This window comes from Otolemur garnettii, unplaced genomic scaffold (assembly GCF_000181295.1).
Source record: "Otolemur garnettii isolate 467f Iridium unplaced genomic scaffold, OtoGar3 scaffold00017, whole genome shotgun sequence".
NCBI lineage: Eukaryota > Metazoa > Chordata > Mammalia > Primates > Galagidae > Otolemur > Otolemur garnettii.
In genome coordinates this window covers 12,592,809-12,616,210 of record NW_003852412.1, presented here as the reverse complement: position 1 = coordinate 12,616,210, position 23,402 = coordinate 12,592,809, and the positions used below count along the sequence as shown (strand labels likewise).

The 23,402-nt window shown below is 37.4% G+C and overlaps 1 protein-coding gene across 2 annotated transcripts in view; it reads right to left on the bottom strand.

Annotated features, from left to right (window-relative positions):
* Positions 1 to 1,291: 1,291 nt before the first annotated feature.
* Positions 1,292 to 23,402, bottom strand: part of SCAMP1 (secretory carrier membrane protein 1) — a 103,114-nt gene continuing 81,003 nt past the window's right edge. For both annotated transcript variants that reach the window (XM_003785934.2, XM_023510926.1), the window contains exons 7-9: positions 20,022 to 20,123; positions 16,954 to 17,071; positions 1,292 to 4,004 (exon numbers count right to left, since the gene is read on the bottom strand). In XM_003785934.2, coding sequence (XP_003785982.1) covers positions 3,840 to 4,004; positions 16,954 to 17,071; positions 20,022 to 20,123 — 385 coding nt within the window. In that variant the 3' untranslated portion in view covers positions 1,292 to 3,839. The remainder of the gene's footprint in view (positions 4,005 to 16,953; positions 17,072 to 20,021; positions 20,124 to 23,402) is intronic.

Genomic DNA, 23,402 nt, shown 5'->3' with positions numbered 1-23,402 from the left:
TGCCTTCCTTAGCCTTCCAAGTAGTTGGGGCTACAGGCACCTGCCACAAAGCCCAGCTTCTTTTTTTTTTTTTTTTGAGACAGAGTCTCAAGCTGTCGCCCTGAGTAGAGTGCCATGGTGACATCATAGCTCATAGCAACCTCCAACTCTTGGGCTAAAGTGATCTTCCTGCCTCAGTTTTTCGTATTTTAAGTAGAGACAGGATCTCACTCTGGCTCAGGCTGGTCTTGAACCTGTGAGCTCAAGCAGTCCACCTGCCTCAGGATGCCAGGTTTACAGGTGTGAGCTACCTACCACACCGGCCCCTTGTTTTTATTATTTTTAACCATCAATTATTTTTAAATTAACCACTTTTATTTCACCTATACAGGTTTTTTTTTTTTTTAACTCTAAAGGGTTTTAAGGAAAAAACAAAAGGAGATACAGTAAAATGGTATATGACAGTCATAGTAATTCTGAGCTATATATAGGCAGGAAAAAAAATGTCCCAAACGCAACAAATTCTATATATGAACTGTCATGCTAAACATAGATATTTACCAACTGATATAGAATTAAATACCAGTCTTCAGATAAGTAAACAGCATTATGCTGTTACAAATGATTTACAGAGACAATAAATCTAACATAAATCCCCTTAAAATATAAACCATACCTTATCATCACATGAATTACTGAATTAGTTTCCTAGTAAAGGAAGTATAAAAATCCAAACACATTTTTTAGAAAACACTCAGAAAATAAAAACATTGTTCCTATTTTAACATGTATTTTTCAAAGTAAGAGAAACTACTAACGTTAATTTAGGTATTTTTGTATCTCTTTAGCTAATCAAGTGAAAAATCCAATAATACACAAATAGGCACTTCGATCAATATATAAAATAGCAATATGAAGTAGCAAAGTTAGGAAACAAAGTTCAATGAGATCAATATAATACTGGTACAGCAGCATCTATTTTCATCTATTTTTAACCCACAAGGAAAGATCTGAGCCATAAAACATGTTTTCCGTTTTGAATCTAACAGAACTCTAGACAGTCTGCACTTTGGCCTTAATACGGGTAAAGCTAATGTTCCACTATAAAGGTCTAATCCAACAGAAAAATCATCGTTTTATGTTGCTAAGAGTTTTTAACCAAGTCTTTTATATTATTTTGTTTAGCAAATGATAGAATTATACACAGATTATTTTTAAAAACTGAGTGTGAAATTTCTATATACCTTAAACTCTCAACATAATTTCTGCCTCTGCATTGCTAATATAGTTCTTAAAATTATACAAACAAACATCCAGTAAACAGGATTTTATTTTATGACACTCTGTGATAATACAATAAATATACAAAACTTCCAACCCACTGAGAACATGCAACAGTAGAGGGACAGATGGAGAGCATTTATACAGAACCATGACAGTCACCATGATGGCAGCACAGTATCACTCACTGACAAAAATATACAAACATCCCTAGATAAATAATCCAAGTTCCAAATTACAAATCACTGAGCAATGATTTTCCAGTGTTCAAACTATGGCTTGAAATAAAATAGCCACGTTTTTAATATTGCAAACTGAAAAATGACACAACGAAGACCATTTCATAACTGCAATTTTAGTCTTAAATATAAAACACTAACAAATGCCAATCTTTTGCTGAGTAAAAATGTAAATATTTACTGATTGTTATTAATAACAGTGACTATAAGCATGTAAAGATCCGCTCGTACCTGGTGAAACTGTAAGCATTGGCATAATTTTAATGCACACATATTTTTTAAAAAACATAATTTTCCCTCTCAAACATGTATTAACCCAAATAACTGGATTTTAAAACATTTTCTCCATCCACAGGGGGAAAAATACTGTTGAGTTGTAATTGTTCTTTGCTATTTAATAATGCTAACTTTGGGGATTTCTATATAATAGAAACACTCTAATTCTGAAGGAAAGTATCTCAGTATTTGTCTAATATATCTTTTATTTGTAGTTTAAAAAAACTAAAAATGGGCTTGGGACATAAGTTAATAGTGGATTTAAGTGTTCTTTTATTTTGTGGGTCATGTTTTGAAGGTGTGTAAAATCTAAACTCAATAAAGTATGTGATCAAATAGATTTTCAATAAAAGTACAGGCTCTGAAAAACTTGAAGTGACTTAGCTGGTTGAAAATGTAAGTGGAAATTATCACTGATCAGAAATAGTCACAAGAACAGCATTAAATGCATACTCTGAAGAAAAAAAGATCTTCTCCCATTACATTTAATTTCAATAAAGGTCCAAATAAATCAAATGTAAATACCATCTGGATGGATCTGTGTTACCTAGTAACAGACAGAGCTTCTTTGTAAGTAGTGAGAACTTGGCATCCAACCCCCTAGTGTGAAACTTACTTTAACTCCAGATCTGGGGAGAATGAAAGTGATTTAGCCATTTATACCCATATATTTTTTTAAATATGATTTACAATCTCAAATAATATAATCTTTACTTAAAATCAAGTAATCATTGGCTATCATTCTGCAATCTTAAAGACTTTCAAAACTGAGTAGCATCACATACTAATGACTCTGAGTCATTTAGTCACCATTAAAATCAATTCTAAGTTTAACCCAAATAGACTATAAGAATGAAGTTCTGTGCTGCATAGTAACAACTAATTAATACTTTTAATTGACTTGTATTTTCTTGCTTAGTGCAAGTTAAACGTTATTTTTTCTATTGCTGAAAATTTTAAACGTATTCAGTCTATCTCAAAAAGTGAAAGGGATTCAAGTATAAGAAAAATGCCAGGGTCTTTTCATTTTTAATGCTATTAGAGATGAAAGGCTAAAAGAAAAATCCCTTCAACACTGTATGTTCTTTTTAGACAAAGGTTAAGCTAGCCTTTTAACCTCTATTAAAAATTACACACACACACATCTCTAAAAAGAGCTGTCAAACACAATCTTAGTTCAATGAAAAAGAGTAGCCACAGAATATACCAAAGTTTCCATACAGTAAAATTTTACTATATGAATACCAAAACTTAAAAAGAAAAAGGAATTATCACCACTATATTCTACTGCATCAGGTAACTACCATCTGTTTTGGATAACGCACTGCATATTATGTTGAATTCTCATATTGCACCCCAATAAATTCTAATTTAAAAGAAACTATTACAGAAAATCATTTCTATGATTCCATGAACTTCTGAATCCTATAACCATAAGCAGTACAGAGCCCCAAATACTAACTCTTTTAATTTAAGAAATGTGGTATTCATGCAGGATCAGAGACTGTTATCAAAATATCAACTACTCTAAAAAAAAGAAAATAAAAAGAAGGTAAAATTCACATTATCTACTACAAAATGCACGTAGGCTCTTCACTGGTGACTGAAACTGCTAAAAAGCAAGCCAATTTAAAAATCCTTAAGTACCTGATGGCCTAGTTCTTTCAATATATTATAAATAGGGGAAAAACATAGCTTTACTATTCCAATGTGTAATCCTTATCTCTAAAGATTCTTGAAAGAACTGCAGTTAGTATTAAATGCATTTTTAATCATAAGTACCATATTAATTTCAGTGTGCCACCACTGAAATAATTCTCTGAACATCATCCCCCAAAAAATATGGAGAATATTTAGCATGTAATATTTTTTTCTGCAAGGGGCACTGAAATATTAAGAAACTATTAAGTAATAAGGAAGTTTTTCCGATTTTAGCCCATGCACAAGTGAACAGGAAATATCCATGCTGTGTGTACTGTGTATTTTGAACATAAAAATATCTGTAGAATACAGTAACTGGAGAAACAGTACAGTCAGAAGGTAACAGTGGACTGTCTGGTGCCTCTAGATCTGGTTACCCTTGAAAGCATTCTGAGCTGCGCTGGTTGCTGCAGTTGAAGCTGCGTTTGCGGCTGCGGTCTGGACAGTTTTGTTGGACATAACACCTGTTGCAAACTCTTGTTGGGCCTTCTCAAAACTAGCACCTGTCGTGCGATATAGTCCATGTACCTAGAAACACACACAAAAATAAGATAAGTGGCAACCTACACATTTGTTTCCAGCAGCTCTGAAATTAATCTCAATGTTACTCAGAAATAAAAGGGCTAGTAGTAATCATGACTCCTAAGATCAAGAAAATTAGCCATCACACTGGCACACAATGTTGTTTATTTTCTTAATACAGATTTTTCGTATTTCTATTTTCTCTGAGCAGAAGAGCTAATTATGCCAATTCAAACCAAAAATAAAGAACAACTTCATAACCAATTATAAAAAGCAATTTTCCTGTATATCCAATTAAGGTATTACAACATTACAACAGAATGGTTTAAAGTTAAACATATTAGCGAGAGACGATTTGACTTCAGTTCATCAGTTTACAATCCCCAACAGTTCAAAGACAATACCTTATTTATTTCTATTTTGACTAATTATGTATTATTGACCCTATTATAAGAAATGCCATGACTTTATCATTTAGCGCACGAACCACCACTTACACATTCTTCAACACACTGCTGCTTTCACTCTGTGTACAATTTACCTGTGTGTGTGTTTGGTTAAGTCCTAATGAATGTACAAAGAAATACTTCTGGGAATGGTCTCTCTCTGCTGATTCATCACTCAAATCTTATGTTTATTTTCAGGAGTAGGGTTCAAAATTTTTCTCTCAGTACATGTTTTAAGCTGCATTATTAAACTATGAAGCCCATTAATATGTAACATCAGCCATTCAATTTAACATAGTTGACAAAGAGAATGAAAAAAATATGTTTATTACATGCCCACGAATTTGGGGTTCTGGGGCAGAGACAACTGAATGAATTGGCAATTACCCTGCACTATATTGTAGAAGCTTGACTTGTATGCAATCAAAGCAGGTTTGGGGAAGGCGCCAGCACATCCAAGTCGATCTTTTTTCCAAACCTGTATAAGAACTGTTAACTGGGGAATGAACATGGAGTAAGGAAAAAGTACAACAGCTAATAGACAGGAAGGTCAAGCTTAGCTACCAGGATATAGTTTCAAGAAGATAGATAACAGAGAGGACATGTTGGTTTAGTGAGGAAGAGAGACAAGTTCTAAACAGTCTAAATGAATATTCCACTAATGTCTATTAATACCTATTCTGGTCTGCCACAGTCTTGGTCGGTGAAAATTTGGTTTGCAGCTCAAATGAGGAATGGACTACGACTTGGACATCGCTGGCATATGTTATAGCCTGAATGTTTCTGCCCCACCCCCCAATTCTTATGTTAAAATCCTGATCCCCAATGTGATGATGGTATTAGGAGGTGGGGGTCTTTGGAAGGTGATTAAGTTTTGAGAATGAAGCCCTTATGAATGAGTTTAGCACCTTTATAAAAGAGACCCTCAGGCCAGATGTGGTAGGTATATGCCCACGGCCCCAGCTACTCCAGAAGCTGAGGCAGGGGGATTGCAAGGGCAGGAGTTTAAGGCTGTAGTATGATCACACTTGTGACCAGCCAGTGACTTCAGCCTGAGCAACATAAGACCCTGTGTCTAAAAATATAAAAAGAGACCCCAAGAGTTCTTTTATCCCTTCTACCACATGAGGAAAAAGGTACAGCTGTTTATGAACCAGCAAGTTGGTCCCAACCAGACACTGAATCAGTCCATGCCTTTGTCTTGAACTTCCCAGTCTCTAGAACTGTGAGAAATATATACTTGTTTAAGTTAAGGAACATACCAGATTTTTTTTTGAGACAGAGCCTCAAGCTATCCCCCTGGGTAGAGTGCCGTGGCTTCACAGCTGACAGCAACCTCCAACTCCTGGGCTCAAGCAAGTCTCCTGCCTCAGCCTCTCAAGTAGCTGGGACCACAGACGCCCACCACAATGCCCGGCTATTTTTTGGTTGCAGCCGTCATTGTTGTTTGGTGGGTCCGGGCTGGATTTGAACCCGCCACCTTAGTTGTATGTGGCTGGCGCCTTAGCCACTTGAGCCACAGGCGCCAAGCCACATACCGTATTTTTGCTACAGCAGCCCAGGGGGCCTAAGATTATATATCAATGGCAGCTAATACCTCTCAGCATATGTGAAATTCTCTGCGGAGAACACATGGAGTGGAAAGAGGAAAATGTCAAATACAAAAACATTAAGACACCAGTATTTAACAGGAATCTATAACAAGAAGGAATGACTGGAAGAAGAATGGGAATAAGCAGGACTTCTCCCCGATGCCAAGGGAAGAAAGCACGTAAGGCATGAAAAGCTGTCAGGGTATGAAATAAAAATAACGCAGACAGCCGAAGTGCTTCTGACATGGGGATGGAGCAAATGCCATACTACCGTGCATCAAAATATAAAATGCTCAAGAAGAGAGGACTGACCAGCACATATACTGGTGAACCCTAAAATTTTTCTCCTAGCACCTTAGCACTATCATGAGTATAGAACTGATTATTTTTATTCTCTTTTTGAACCAAGTTTTCTAGGGAAAATTAAAGATACAGATATCTTTCTATGTTCAAGAAATATCTCACAGTGAGAGAAAATAATTGGATCCTAGAAAATGAAGTTTATTATAGAAATCTAATAAACCTAGGGCAGCACAGTGAACAGGTGGCTCAGTGAACAGGGCGCCAGCCCCAGCCAAACTGCAACAAAAAAATAGCTGGGCGTTGTGACAGGTGCCTGTAGTCCAGCTACTCGGGAGGCTGAGGCAAGAGAATCGCCTAAGCCCAAGAGCTGGGGGTTGCTGTGAGCTATGACGCCACAGCACTCTACCGAGGGTGACAAAGTGAGACTCTATCTCTAAAAAAAAAAAAAGAAAGAAATCTAATAAACCTTTACTAACTAGACCAAACCAAAATGTAATACAATTACAAGTTCACTTTTCTCTCTCTCTCCCCCTTTCCCCAAGTTTTGGGCATGTACCAAACAAATGTTAGTTCTAATTTGCTTGGTTATTATTCCCTTTATCAAATTTGCACTAAATTGAGTGGCTGATACTGTGTGTTCAGGGGTTCATAGTTTACTGATGACGTAATTCACAGTCCCACAGAGGAGAAGGGCCAAAGAAAGGTAGGAAGAGCAAACAGTGCTCAGCAGTCTGCAGCGCATAGAGCTGCAGGGAGCCACCTGGAGGGGAAAGACCCCTATGCGTTCAGTGCTCAAATACTGCTCTGAATTTGGGATGTTCATGTGAAAAGGATGGAATCCTGATTCACGGGGGTTTGGGGGGAGGCCTCAAAAATGATAGACTAATCTCCATAACCAAAACCTCAAAAAGCTTATCATTTTCCTCCTATGTTTCAGATTGGTATCTAGTGATAACGCACATTCCTTATGAAATGAGGAACAAAGTTTTAACATCAAGTATCATAATCTTTAAAAAGTTAAACAAGTTAAATTGCTATCTCTTCTATTATGAGAACTGCATTAGTCCTAGAATGATACTTAGTTCTAGGAATATTACAGAAAAGGTATTAAATTTGGCATCTAGTAATTCCAATATAGCTGGCTGGCCGCCACTCAAAACCTCAAATTTGCTTAACCATAAAACAAGGATATTTGTTACCCTATCTGCTTCTCAGAGTTTTACTAAGGATCAAATCAGAATATACGTAAATGTGTTATACTAACATAAGTCAAAATTAATTTGTAAGTATCTGTAGAAGTATCACAACTCCTGCTTCCTTAATGCATTTTCAGAGCAAGTACATGTTGTAGAGGGGTGCAACCCAAAAACTGTGGAATGTGGACACTTTTAAGAGCCGTAATTTATTTTAAAAATCCAAACATGTTTCCATTAAAGCTCACAGAATATCATTTGAAGAAATTACGCTTTTTATTAATGTAAATGCCTGTTACACCAAGATGATTTTACCTTTTATAAAACTTGGGAAAATAAAAGCAAATGAGTTTAAATATTTCTTTTATTCTTATCCTGTATTTAAGAAACACATAGATCTCTAAGTATAATTTTTCTAATTAAGCATTTCCTAGAAATCATCTACGAACCCCTTGCCCACAGATCTGGGTCAGATCTCTCATCTCCCTGTCTCATTATGCCCCATAAGCTTCTAGTTCCCTGAGGGTGACAGCTAATTCTTCTACTCACGTCATACTGCCTTAAAAACACAGCTAAGTAACTTGCAATAAAAGCCATGGAATACTTATTTATCTATCTGCTAGGGCTTAAATGGCCCCAAATTGTCCTCATTGATTGAAAACAAAGTTACTAAACTAGTGCAATACAGTTCTAGCAAACTGGTACCTATGTCACCAAGTAAAATGCCCAGTTTACAGTTACCGCAGAGAGTGAATGTTTAAGAAGTAAACATACCACTTCATATCTACTAGAATGGCTAGGAGAAAAATGGCAAGTAACAAGTGCTGGCAAGGATGTAGAGAAACTGCTGTACATGAATGAGAATGTAAAATGATGAAGCCAGAAAATAATTTGGAGATTCCTCAAAAAACTAAACCAGAAATCGACCATAAGACCACGTGCAGCAATTCTGCTCCTGGATGTACACAGGAAGGTAGTGAAAGCACAGACTCAGATACTTACACAACAATGTTCCCAGCAGCGTTACGTACAACAGCCAAAAGGTGGCAAAACCCCCAAGTGTCCATCAACAGATGAACACAACGTGCTATATATATGGAATGGAATATTACTCAGTCTTGAAAAGAAATGAAGTTCTGCTGCAACATGGATAAACCTTGAAAACATTCTACTATGTGAAATAAGCCAGGTACGAAAGAAAAGGAAATACCGTATGATTGATTCCATTTACATGAAATATCTAGAGGAGGTAATTCATAGAGCCAGAGAGAAGATTAGAGGAGGCTAGGGGTAAAGAGGAAGACAGTTAATGGCTTAATTACAGAATCTTTGTTTGAAGTGATGAAAAGTTTTGGAAATGCAGTGCTGATGATTTTACAATACTGAATGCAGTTAATGCCATTATACACTTAAAAATCATTAACTTGGCAAATTCTATGTTACATATATTTTCTCACAATTAAAAAAATAATGTATACCAAAAACCATTGAATTATATACTTTAAATAAATTACATACGTGAATGTTTTAATAAGTGTTAAAAATATGCATATGAAAGTGTCAGATGTACAGCATCATAAATACTCCCTAATCTACCAAGTTTAAAGATAGCTTAGATAATTAGTAATAATTTAATTATATCAACCTAGATTTGAAATCTACTGAGTAGCTAGCCTAGGACTTACTGAAAAGAATAACAAAATAAAAATTGAGGGGAAATTCTTTTAAAAGTAAACATCTTAAGGGCATCAACTAAGAACAAGATATAAACAACTGCTCAGGAGTGTTAATTTTTTTTTTAGGGATTCAAATTATTACTCTGTCCACTCCGTGTCCCAGGATGAAGATGACAAATAACTGGGCAACATTTTAATAGGCAATGTGAATCTTCTGGAACTGACTCCTAATCAAGACAGACTATAGTACTGGATGGTTGAGAGAGAGAGAGATAGAGAGAGAAAGAGAAAGAGGACATGCTTGTTTGCAAAACAGTACAGTAAGAATTATCAGCTTACTACCCTAGGTCCTAAAAGAAGTTTAAGGGATGAGTAACAGTAATACTTTCAAAGAACCTACAATATAACCCTTGTTATAGCTGCTTAGGTATACATACATATGGACTTTTATTTTTCCCAACCAAACTCAGATCAAAAATACAGTATTTGTTAGATACAAAACCCACCTATACAAAAGGCTGTTCACATGCATGGGTTTTACAGAGCGGTATAATACTTGGGTATGTACAGATTTTGGTATACATGAGGGAGGCACCAATCCCCCTTGTATACTGAGGGATGACTATAACAGTCACTTTTAACCTAAGAGGATTATCAATTTAATTTATATATTAATTATATATCTCCACAAAACATCCACTATAAAACATCAACTTAACTAATTAATGAGACTTAATCATTATTCTGGATCATATCCCCAGTTCTATACTCCCACACAAGTTAAAAGAATACCTGCAGGGCTTGGCACCCATAGCACAGTGGTTACGGCACCAGGTACATACACCAAGGCTGGTGAGTTTGAACCTGGCCCGGGCCTGCTAAACAACAACAACAACTACAACAAAAATAAAATAGCCAGGTGTTGTGGCATGCGCCTGCAGTCCCAGCTACTTGGGAAGCTGAGGCAAGAGAATCGCTTAAGCCCAAGCATTTGAGGTTGCTGTGAGCTGTGATGCCACAGCATTCTACGGAGGGCGACATACTGAGACTGTCTCAAAAAAAAAAAAAAAAAAGAAAAAGAAAAGAAAAGGAATACCTGCAGAATACATATTATAGTAAATAAAAAAATTTTCAAGTACTCAGGGAAGCTTGTTTTATAACAAGGTAAAACAGCTACTTTTTAAAGTTCTTTTGAAATGCAAATAAACCTATTAAAAGCTATTTTATCGGTGGCTCGTCTAGGATCCCAGCCACATACATCAGGGCTGGAGGGTTCCAACCTGGTCCAGGCCTGCCAAACAAGAATGACAACACCAACAAAAAAATACTTGGGTGTTGTGGTGGGTGCCTATAGTCCCAGATACTTGGGGGGCTGAGGCAAGAGAATCACTTAAGCCCAAGAGTTTGAGGTTGCTTGTAAGCTGTGACGCCACAGCACTCTACCAAGGGTGACAAAGTTAGACTCCGTCTCAAAAAAACCAAAAAACCTATTTTATCCATACAAACATGAAAGTCTATGAAAAAATTTCCAAATTTAATGGAAAAGATAATCATTCAAAATAAGGTCCCAAAAGAGATACAAATTATGTATTATTTAGTAATTCCTTCTACTTTAGTATAAGTTATTCTAGCTCTTATGCTAATTTTAAAGAAAATATTTTTCAATCCCCATAATCCATGGCTTTCTGTGACTCATTTATCCACTGTGACTTGACCCATTTATGACATCTCCTCCCTTAGCCCCAAATCATTATTCAGTTCTAACAATTCACTATAGAGGACCTTTTAAAAAATACCATTTAGAAATACCATTTCTCTCATTCAAGAGAAAACTTTAGAAAATTTATTTGTGAAAGATAAGGACTGAACTTATTTATCTACATATACAAACAAGAGATGATACATTCAATATTTGAAATCAGGATTATAAAATGACACAGTGATGGAAACAGACACCAGAGTCTCATGCCGGGCCTTCTACACATAATTCCCTACCTACTCCAGTTACAGAAGATTTCAGAATGCCAACAAAATTCTCAGAGCATATTCATTCCAATTAGAACAAATATACACCAGAAAGCACATTTAGCTGGGGCTGGAGAAACAGTTGATAAAATACAACAATTCTGGAGCCAAAATAGTGAGCAGAGATAAATTTTAGAGGGCATTAACTGTCCATGAAGAGCCTGACCCCTAGTGGTTATAAACTATGACTACATACTCACTCCCAAGGGATTTTTTTGTTATTAAACAGCCAGTTTTGAATTAAGTATGAATAAGAAAATAAAAAGAAAAATCAGTTGTTTTTTTAAATCTAAATTTCTATCATAGGAGAAATTCCTTTCATTAAAATATGAAATGTGGCTCAAATTATAGTTTAGCTTATACTGTCCCCATTTATTGTACTTCATAAAATCGTATAAAAAAATATAAGCCTATTTCACAGATAAAGAATAGGAGATCCAGAGAAGTCTAGGGACTTACGCAGCACCAACAGATACTGGAAACATAAAGGGAGGTAACTAATAACTACTTAACTATGAGATTAAAGAAAAATGCAACTAAAATGTCAGAGTATGCTGCATAATTCCCGTATTAATGCTTTTATCTTATTTGGGAAACAGTCATATTTCTTTTAAATGACTGGGATATGAATATAACCTTCCCTTCATGGCTTGGATCCTGAAAACCACTGTACCTGGAAAACAGAAGGGGAAAAAACCTGCAGGTCACAGAGTTCCGAGTGCTGCCCTCCGCAGCTATCCATCACACAGCAGCTGCACAAGTCCCTCTCCCACACCCTGACTGTACTGATCACCCGTGCCACGTATGGCCCTGGCATTGGCCACCACTGCTGGTTAAAATCCACCCACCCACCCACCCCCGCCGCCAACAGCAGACTCTCCAGTGTTCACTCTGTAATATGCTCTCCAGGCTTCATTTACCTCAAGAATTCAGATTTCTCAATCTAGAAGTCCAGCCCAAAGCTCTTTTCCTTGCTCCTAACTTGTATCTCCAAAAGCCTGTTGATTATTCATATGTTACTGCCCCCCACCCAGTATTTTAAACTCCCCATATTCAAAGTAGAAAACATCTTGATCCTCAAACCTATTCTCTCCTTGAAAGGCCCATCACGTAAAAACCTGGGTGTTATACTACAATCTTCCCTTGCCCCCTACTTGTAGACCCAGGTCAAATTAGTCATTACCAGATCATTTTCTCTTGACTACAATAATTTCCGTAGTTCAGTAATGATAATGGCCACTTCCTTAGTTCGGGCCACCATCATTACTAACTAACTGACTTTCTTAGCTTGTCTCCCAGTGCTTTTTCCAAGCACCACACTCCTATCCTACATATCCCAAACCTATTCCAGAATAATTCTTCTAAAGCTCAAATCAGATCAATTCAGTTACTCTCCTCCTTAGCATTCCTCTACAGCTCATCACCACTTTTTGGAGAAGATTCAAACTTTTTTTTAATTGAGGCAGAGTCTCACTTTGTTGCCCTCAGCAGAGTGCAGTGCCGTCACAGCTCACAGCAACCTAAAACTCTTGGGCTCAAGCAATTCTCTTGCCTCAGCCTGCCACACGCCTGGGTATTTGTTTTGTTTTGTTTTTAGCAGGCCTGGGCTGAGTTTGAACCCACCAGCCTTGGTGCATGTGGCTGGCGCCGTACCCACTGAGCTATGAAAGCTGCCCAGATTCAAACTTCTTAACATGGTTTCCTAGTTACAAGACCATGCAGGGTACATCTATACTTAATGCATTCAACCTCAACCTCTCTATCCACCATCTACATTCTACATTTCTACATTTCTCCCAGTTCTAACTCATACACCAGGTTTATCTCCCATCCATTCTGAGCTACTTTTAATTCCTTGAATATGGTATGTGAGTATTTTCTACGAGTAGGTGTGAACATGGCATCCCTACTACCTAGTACCTATACATATCTTTTTATCCTCTTCCCTGCCCCTTATCCTGTTACTTAGATAACTATAATGATGAGCAGTCATCATTATCTCTCGCCGAGGCAGTATCTAAAAAGACCTCCAAATGTGCTTAGGTGTCCCTCTCTCCCTATACTCACCTCTACAATAGCCATTAAATCACTGGATCGTGGTGCCCCTTCATTTCTCTTCCGCACCAGTATGTGAGCTCCTTGAGCTTATGCACAGTGCAGTGCCTGGCACGCATAATCCATTCTCAGTAACAACTGTTTAACAAATGGCTCCTGCAACATACCACAAAACCTTCCACTATAAATTTATTACATTTCTAGTTTTATGAAATAAAACTCAACGACACAACTGGAATAATAAAGGAATTCTCCTAAGAATGGTGCTACAATATTCAGTTTTATGTGTTAATTTGGCTAGGCCATGGTCCCCAGTTATTCAACCAAACAGAAAGGTAGGTGTTGCCATAAGGGCATTTCACAGATGTCACTGGTACTTACTATCAGTTGACTTTCAGTAAAGAAGCATATTCTGGAAGATCTGGCTATCTCTCATCCAATCAGTTGAAAGACATAAGAACAGAATTGGGGCTCCTCTGAGGAAGGAGGCATCCCACTTACAGACTGGAGCCTGGGTTTCTGCCGCACAATTCCAGCCTGCCCTTCCAAACAGCCTGCCTCAGGGACGTGGGACGCACCTGGCCCGCTCTGACACCACCTAGCCCATTCTTTGTGATAAGCTTCTTCATTCTGTTCTGATTCTCTGACGGGAAACTGACTGATAAAGGGCACCTACTAAACCAAGCAGACACTAAGCCAGACTCCAAATTACAAAATGATAAAGGGGTCAAAAGGATCAGAGGGAAAGCTGTTTTAACTGAGGCGGCCCTGGGCTACGCTGTTTACATTCTTTGTTTCAGCTGATCCTCACACCAATCCTATGAACAGAGTATTATTCCCATTCCTTCTTTTATCAGCAAGTATTTGCGGGCCTGCCACACGATTATCACTGCAGACACTTTGCCACCGTCCCAAACCTGAGGAATATAACCTACAGCATGCAGACCAGGTCCCCACTTCCACAGAGCTTGAAGTACAGGCAAGGACACTGAGAACCTGAGTCTCTACAGAAGCCTGTCTCGGTTCTCAGCCTGTTAGTGAAGGTGTCCGGATTTCACCCTGAGTTGTATGGTTCCAATACAAAGCTCTTGTTCTCATTTCATTCTAGTGCTTGGGACCTGTTTGCCCTGGAGGAACTGCACAAACTGGATATCCAGAATAGAGGCACTGCAAGGAATATAAACTGGCCTATGCTCAGATCTCACAGTAAGCAATACAGACAGTAAGTTCCCCTGAGAAAACAGAACATGACAAAATCTCTAAGACATGGGATAATCCGAAAGATTCTGTGGAAGAGGCAGCAAGATCTGAGCTGGGTCTTAAAGAACACCAGTAGGTCTCCAACTGGAAGAGAAAATGAACTGATTCAATAAAAAGCACAGCTTCAACCTAATCTGGAACAAAGGAATGCGCATGACATATTTAAAGAAAATGAGGAGCACAGTTTGACTGGAGCAGAAAGTGTGGATCCAGGAGCTGGGAAGGATCTGTCGCCACCAGCCCTTCTACAATTCCACATCCCAACCACAAGTTTATGTCCAAAGTCTCCGGAGTGCTGATTTGTTGGGTTAGTTTTTTACAGATTAATGTAGTAACTACACATCAAATGGACTTAAGAAAGGGCGAGAGAGTGTGAGTGACATGTAAAAAGAAAAAAAAAAATTCTGGAAGACTAGAAGAGAAAGATTTTGAAAAAAACACTAAGAAAGTATCTATAATGTACACTGCTATGATTTTAATAATAAAAAAAAGAAAATATCTGAGAAAGTGACTAATCAATGGTGGCACTGACAGCAGCAGTCCCCGCACTAACCCAGGTATGTTAAACGGATCACAAAGTACTTACCACAATCTCACTCACTACTCAGGTCCTCCATAAATGTCTCTTTCACTCCAATCCCACTCCCAGGGTTGTCCCGAGCCACAGACAACCACCAATCTACGTTTTTCTCCACAAATTTGCCTATTTTGAATATTTTACATAAATGGAATCATACAACATGAGGGCTTAATAAACATTTCTTGAATATTAGTCAGCATGCACTCTCTTTCTACGTGTTCTGAGAAGAAAGTGAAGCATTCGTGAAGCTTTACTATGAGGTGACACCAATCAACTGGAGATGTATGTGACCAACCAAAGATGCAACAAATGATTCATGCAAAGCTTTATCTTTTCCAGTTCCAAGATTCTTGGTTCCCAGGTAGAGAAGAAACTGAAACAATGAGGGAGGATGAAATTCCCCGAGCCCCTAAACTGTATACTACAAAGAGCTAATTGCATTTAAACCTTTATTTATGAGCTGGATAAAAAGATGGAGGCAAAAAAAGAGCCAAAGTGGCAGAAGCATCAGAACACAGTTCCAAAGGCTGAAAAGAGGAGATACCTGTAGTGTGGAAATCTGCAGAGACCAAGGAAGAGGATATCTGGGAAAAGGCTATTGGATTTAGTAACTGTGGAAAGTTGAGTTTTAGCAGTATGTGTGTTTGGCACAAAAAAGAAGTTAAACTTTCTAAAAAACAAAAAAAAAAAAAAAAAGAAAGAAAAGAAAAGAAAAGAGGCAAAATATGGACAGAGAAAAACATAACCTAACCTTCATAGGTTTGAAGAAAGATAAAAGGCAAATGTGTAAGTATTTCAAGTCTGCAAAGTGGTTTTAAATATAAGGTAAAGTTACTTCTGTAAATTCCTTGTATAATATTCTCAAGTTATTCAATGGGGGGGGGATCAAGAAAAAAAATTAGAAGGATCTATTTTCTTTAATGTGAGATCCACCAAAAAGTCTACCATTTTAAAACATAGGTGTTATCCTCAGGGTCTCAATATCAAGTTTAAACACACATAAAATATTAGAAATGTACACCTAAGACACAATAAAACTTTAAATAAAAACACTGATTTATCTTCCATCCTATGTAATGTTTTTAAGATTGTGAAAATAAACATGAGAATTCTATAGGAATAACCAAGGTAACTGGGCAGTTATTAAAAACAAAATTCATGTCATAACCCATAAATGTTACCTACTCACTCTATATATTCTTGGTGTCTTTAAGTTTTAAATCTGGATAAGATACACATAGCACATAATAGTTTTAGTTCTATTAATGAATCAAACTAATATGCTTCATATTCAAAAAAAGAAATTAGAGTATATAAAAAGCCTCCATAAAAGAAGGCTTCAGTTAACAGGATTTTTTTTTTTTTTTTATGAGACAGAGCCTCAAGCTGTTGCCCTGGGTAGAGTGCCATGGCATCACAGCTCACAGCAACCTCCAACTCCTGGGCTCAAGAGAGTCTCCTGCCTCCACCTCTCAAATAGCTGAGACTACAGGTGCCCGCCACAATGCCCAGCTATTTTTTGGTTACAGCCGTTTGGTAGGCCTGGGCTGGATTCGAACCTGCCAGCTCAGGTATACATGGCTGGTGCTTTAGCTGCTTGAGCCACTTGAGCCAGAGGCGCTGAGCCAGTTAACAGGATTTTAAAATATTCTCTTTAGGAAGTTCAAAATGTGATGCAATTTTAGAAAATAATCCTTTAAGAATAAATTTGCATAAGAACAACAAAATGGCTTAAGGTTACACTGAATTAACAGCAAAATGGGAAAATAAGAACTTTACACATCAGGTTTAACATAAAAATTTACAGACATAAAATTTCACTTACTTTTTTAAACATAACTAGTGAGATGACTGCTGATGCTGTGAAAAGTGCAGCTATGATGATCATCATGATTCCAACAGGAATATTGCGGTTGAGACCAGTAAGGGATGAAATCCAACCACTACACGGTAATTAAAAAGTACAATTAGGTAAATAAGTTGATGCACACTCTTAAAAGACAGTGTAGTATCTAACACACACCTAGCACCATGACCCAGGTAATATTCAAGTTTTCTCCATGTAATACTCAATTCTCTTAACAACCCAAGACGACATGTACTGTTTCTTATCCCTATTTCACAGATGAGGGAGTCTCAGAGACATTCAGTAACCTGCCTGAGGTCACACAGCTTATAAATGGTATAGATCTGAATGCAAAAGCAAACCAAACTCCAGAGCCTACAGTATTTACCACCAGATTATTCATTTTTTAAGCCTGAGGAGTTCAGTATTACATTTTTTAAATGTTCACTTAAAATTCTGAATTATGAAATATCTGCAAACCACATACCCAACACATATACCATGATGGATAAAATAAAAAATAATGACAACACCAAATACTGATGAGGAGGCAGAAGCTAAATCACTCATCAAACAATTTGTTTCTAAAAAACAAAACATGCCACTTTCATATAACCCTAAAATGATACTCTTGGACATTCATTCTAGAGAAATGAAAACTTATGTTTACACAAAAACCTGTTCATGAATGCTCCAAGCAGACCAAACTGGAAACAATCCAGGTGTTCTTCATCTGGTGAATGGCTCAACAAACTGTGACACGACTGTATTATGGAGTAATACATATTTACTCAAGAGTAAAAAGGAAGAAACGACTGATACACAGAACAACCCAGACGAATCACCAGAGAATTACGCTGAGTGAAAAAAGTCAAAGGCTGCACACCACATGATTCCATTTCTACAACCTTCTTCAAATGACGAAATAACAGAAATGATAAACAGATTAGTGGTTGCCAGGAGTTAAGGAGGGAGTGGGTACAGGAGTTGTAAGTGTGGCTACTAAAAAGCTACATGAGAAATCTTCTAGTGATGGAAATATTCTGTATCTTGACTATCAAAGTCAAGATGCTGGTTTTTATATTTACTATATTTTTACAAGATAACTGGGTAAAAGGTATCTGGGATCTCTCTGTTTTATTTCTTACAATTGTATGTGAATCTACAATTACCCCCAAAGTAAAAAGTCTGAATGTAAAAAATCTGAATTATATGTCTATCTTAAAACAGTTCATTCTGTATGCAACCTCATTAGGAGACTCCTCTGAGCCATTTACTGTTATGTCATAATATGTAGTGTTATGCTCAATTTTAGCATTTTCACACCCCCCCCCCAAGTTCATGCTGAAGAGTAAAAGACATTACTTCAATTTCACAGGAATAGGGTTTTTTTTTTGGTGGGTGCTGGGTTTGAACCCGCCACCTCTGGTATATGGGGCCAGCGCCTACTCCTTTGAGCCACAGGCGCCACAATTTCACAGGAATAAAAAAAAAAGTACTGTTGAAATAATCAGTGCATTTAATTAAACATTTAGAATGCATTTCTTGGCTCAGCACCCACAGCACAGTGGTTACGGTGCCGGCCACATGCACAGAGACTGGTGGGTTCAAACCTAGCCCAGGCCACTAAACAACAATGACAACTACAGCAAAAAAATAACTGGGTGTTGGGGCGGATGCCTGTAGTTCCAGCTACTTGGGAGGCTGAGGCAAGAGAATCACTTAAGTCCAAGAGTTTGAGGTTGCTGTGAGCTGTGATGTCACAGCACTCTACCCAGGGTGACATAGTGAGACTCTATCTCAAAAAAAAAAAAGCCTTTCCTTACCTTAAATGCCAAAGACCAGACACTACTTAAAATAAAAATTACTCTTTCCAAGAATTGATTTAATATATCTATAAATTCTCTGCACGGATACATATGTCCATTAAGAGTCCTGCAAAACTGCTAAGAGCTGTCTGACAGCTGATCACTACTCCAATTCAGTAGCAGTACACCAATTTAATCCTTAGCACCAATTTCATGCTCATTTCAACTTCACGAATGCAGTGCAACAAAGCTGCAACACAAAAGAATTCACGTGAATGCACAGTACAAAAAAGCAGAGAGGGTGGGAACTTTAGAGATGTATTCTCTTCCAGCCACCGATTCACTCAAGGAATCTTTGCTCCAGGGCATAAAAGGGACATAAATCTGCTATTACCTCCTGGTTTGGGTCCTATCTGAGATACTCTTAGTTACTGACGGATCCATCACTGAATCAGCATCCAGCTGTGATGAGAATGATTCTACTGTTTAAAGATAAACGTAAATATGTGTGTGCAGTGATTCTACCTTTCCAAAGACAAGTATTCAAGTTTGTATGAAAACGTGTATCTAAAACAGTGCTTTATACAAAACAGGCATAAAAATATAGGATTTTCCTTAAAATCCTTGAAGTTCGTTGTTTCTGCTCTGCCCCCATAATCCTTGGCCCTCCACTCCCTCTCCATCCTGAGTTTCCTTTGCACTCTTTCTCTCAGCGCCCATCACACATTCTATTTAAACTAGACATAATGTGCCATTATTATAAATGGAAACATAGTCTTTAAGAGAATGATTTGTCCAAAGGCTATGCCTTTCATGTTTTTTATTTTAAACTACATTTTAAAAAATCATTTTGCTTTTATTTGTTTACTTTATTTTTTTTTTGAGACAGAGTCTCACTATGTAGCCCTCGCTAGAGTGCAATGGTGTCACAGCTCACAGCAACCTCAAACTCTTGGGCTTAAGTGATTCTCTTGCCTTAGCCTCACAAGTAGCTGGGACTTCGAGCCCCCACCACAACGCCTAGTTACCTTTTGGTTGCAGATGTCATTGTTTTAGCAGGCCCGGGCCAGGCTTGAACCTGCCACCTTCGGTATATGTGGCTGGCGCCCTACTCACTGAGCTACGGGTGCCGAGCCTTGTTTACTTTTGTTAATCTGGCTTTTCTGTGTAAAACATTTTAGGAAGCTAAAAATTACATAAAGATACTAGATCAATAGCTTAAACTAGTAAATAACTTACCAATTGCCCCAATTATGAAATCCTGCAGCCTGGAGTACATGTACAGCAAACTGACAAATATATACGAAGAAGAATACAAAGAATCTGAACGAACTGTCACTCCTTAAAAAAAGAAAAAAGAAGGAAGGAAAAGAAAAAGGGGGAAAATGTCATTTTCTCATTATATTCACATGCAGATTGATGTTCAAACTTTAAAATATAATAAAACAAAAAAGGTGACAACTACCTTAGGTTTGAAATTAAAATGATATCACAGTTTCTGTGAACCTTTCAGGCAAATACTAGATAACATTAGTCTAACCTTACTTTGTCCTTTCAATTTCTAACTGCACCACAATCTTTTGTTTTTTGGGTTTTTTTTTTTTAAGACAGAGCCTCAAGCTGTCCCCCTGGGTAGAGTGCTGTGGCATCACAGCTCACAGTAACCTCCAATTCCTGGGCTCAAGCAAGTCTCCTGCCTCAGCCTCCCAAGTAGCTGGGACTACAGGCGCCCACCACAATGCCCAGCTATTTTTTGGTTGTAGTTGTCACTGTTGTTTGGCAGGCCCAGGCTGGATTCGAACCCGCCATTTTAGGTGTATGTGGCTGGCGCCCTAGCCACTTGAGCCAGAGGCACAGAGTCTGCACCACAATCTTGACAAAAAATTCATAGTTCATTAGTTTCATTGCATTATAATTTATAATAAACTACAAATATTTAAAATATACAATTTGAAAAAATTTTGACATAGGTATATATACCGTATTTCACATGCCAAATCAACACCAACGATAAGCAGTATTTATTCCAACTACAGTTTGGGGAGGCAGGGCAAGAAAGTATTTCACTAGTTCAAAAGACCTAATGGAAATACTACATTTAATCATGCTAAAGGAGCACAAGTTCACTGAAGTCTGCTACTAAACACCTTCGCCTTTGGTAACTCAACAAAGAGAATAAGAGCTGTCAGAGCTAAAGGCAGATTTGGGTTTGAATCCAGATGCGCCCACTTAGAAGTTGTATAACTCCAGGCAATAATACCAAGCCTGAGATTTTCCAACTGCAAAATGAGGATAACAATAGAACCTGCTTTTATATGAATAAAATAAAGTGCTTAGCTGAGAATGCACAAGCACACAGTAAGCAATTAATAAATGTTACTTGTTGGTCCCTCTATTATGCTAGTATAACACTGAACCAAAAAACTGTTTTGTTCACAAAAGTGGCATTAAGCTGTTAAAAAGATAATGAAAATGTCCATGGCATGGCGGGTAATTTAATCACTACTACTAGAATCAAGTAAGACATGAAGTACTTGATGATGTAAAGGCATCAGAAATAAAAGAAACCTCAGGAGTAAATATAGCTGCTTTTCTTGTCTCAGTGACTTGGGGGGATCCAAGACTTTCTAACCCAGTCCTTTTCTTCCCTCTATCACTTCGTACTGAAATCAATTCCCTCCTCCAGAACAGGGCTTCTAGAAACAGGTTTGAAAAGGTGGGACCATGAACTTTCCAAATTGTACAAAAAGTGTGGCATATGTGTGCTTTTTTAAGAAAGAGGATTCAAAGATTTCAGATTTGTAATGGAATCTATTGACTTGAAACTATTAAGAACCACTCACTAAACTAGTCCAGATAAACAAGCACAGGAGTGGGATGAAGGAGACCCTGAACCTCTTCTTCCCAGCTGTGTTCTGTGAAAAGCTGATGGGCACAATGAAAAGTTCATTTGAAATGAAATTTTAAACCTGAACAATATTAAACCTTTTTTTTTTTTTTGAGACCTCTGGGTAGAGTACCATGGCATCACAGCTCACAGCAACCAACTCTTGGGCTTAAGCGATTCTCTTACCTCAGCCTCCCAAGTAGCTGGGACTACAGGCACCCACTACAATGCGCAGCTATTTTTTGGCTGCAGTTGCCATTGTTGCTTAGCAGACCATGGCCGGGTTTGAACCCACCACCCTAGGTGCATGTGGCCAGCGCCCTTGCCAACTGAGCTACAGGCGCCGCCCTTAAACCTACATTTTAACTTGGGTGCAAGCTCTAGATCCCTTATACTTAACCGGCTCTATTCTATAACAATAGTTTACATTTGTTCAACGTTATGTGCCAAAGACCATGCCAACACACACATTACCCATCACCAATTCTTATAACACCCCCACGAGGTAGACACTAATACCGACTGCATTTCACTGATGAACAGATTTAAAGAGGTTAAGTAATCTAAATATATCGATAGTAACAGAAATGCTGAGACATGTCAATGTATCTACAAAGCTAATGTTCTTAACCATGTGCTAAAACTACCAACCTCTAAGATATTACTTCAATTCCATAGTCTCTAAGGAATCTAATTATCAATCAATAGAACACTACTATTTAAAGTGAATTAACGCCAAATACTCAATGTAGTGTTTCTTTTTTCCCTCCTGAGGAAAATAACAATGATAAAAAAATGTTCCTTTGTGCAATGTTTTTCTCTTTAAAAATCCCTTTTAAAAGCACTTTCAATCTAGTGCTTTTTCTTACATAAAAAGAGAGATTATAAATCTGCTTTTCATTTACTACAACTCAGGGTATAAAACGGACAACCCCAACATTTCTCTACTAATATATACCTTTATGGCACCTGTATCAACAGAGAATGCTAAACATAAAAGTTTGAGTTTTGACACATCTGAACTATCACATCATAAAACTATTTCTAATGCCTGTTATCTTGTGTCACAAAGAACAATTCACTATTAATTCTCTTACTTGATTTGACTCTTACAAAGAGTCCCATCCAGGCTTCCTAACCATTTAATCATATACTTTAAAATAACCTTTCTTCTCCCTAAACTCTTCCCTAAGTGTTAACATAACCTCAAACTGTCGATCAACTATCTTCACTTCATACAGTACTGTAGGTCAAATTAATACATATGCATTACTTCTTTACTGTTTTTCCCTATGGCATTTTACTATATCTCATCAAATATTACCCAAAATAAGTAACTTTTATTAAATAAACTAAAACTTGTATTTTATTACCAATATCAATTCCCCTTGAATTTCTTACTAAAAGGTCATGATCCTCTATATGAATCTAAATTACCATTCTATCCACCTTAGATTGTTACTTGAAGCAAATACGCAGACCTCTTCCCTTGACTCTTCGTAAAAGATGCAATATATTGTTTGACATTTTAAGCTGCACACTAACTTTATGGACACTCTAGACAGTTTCTCCTTTATTAACTCCATTTCAAAAACGAATCTCTAAACCTGCTTTTACTCTATTAATAGCTGAAGAGCATGCTAGTGGATATGAGTAATAATTCTAAAATCATTTATATTTACTGCCATAATGGGTATAAATATAAATGCATATAGACAGAAATACATTTAATT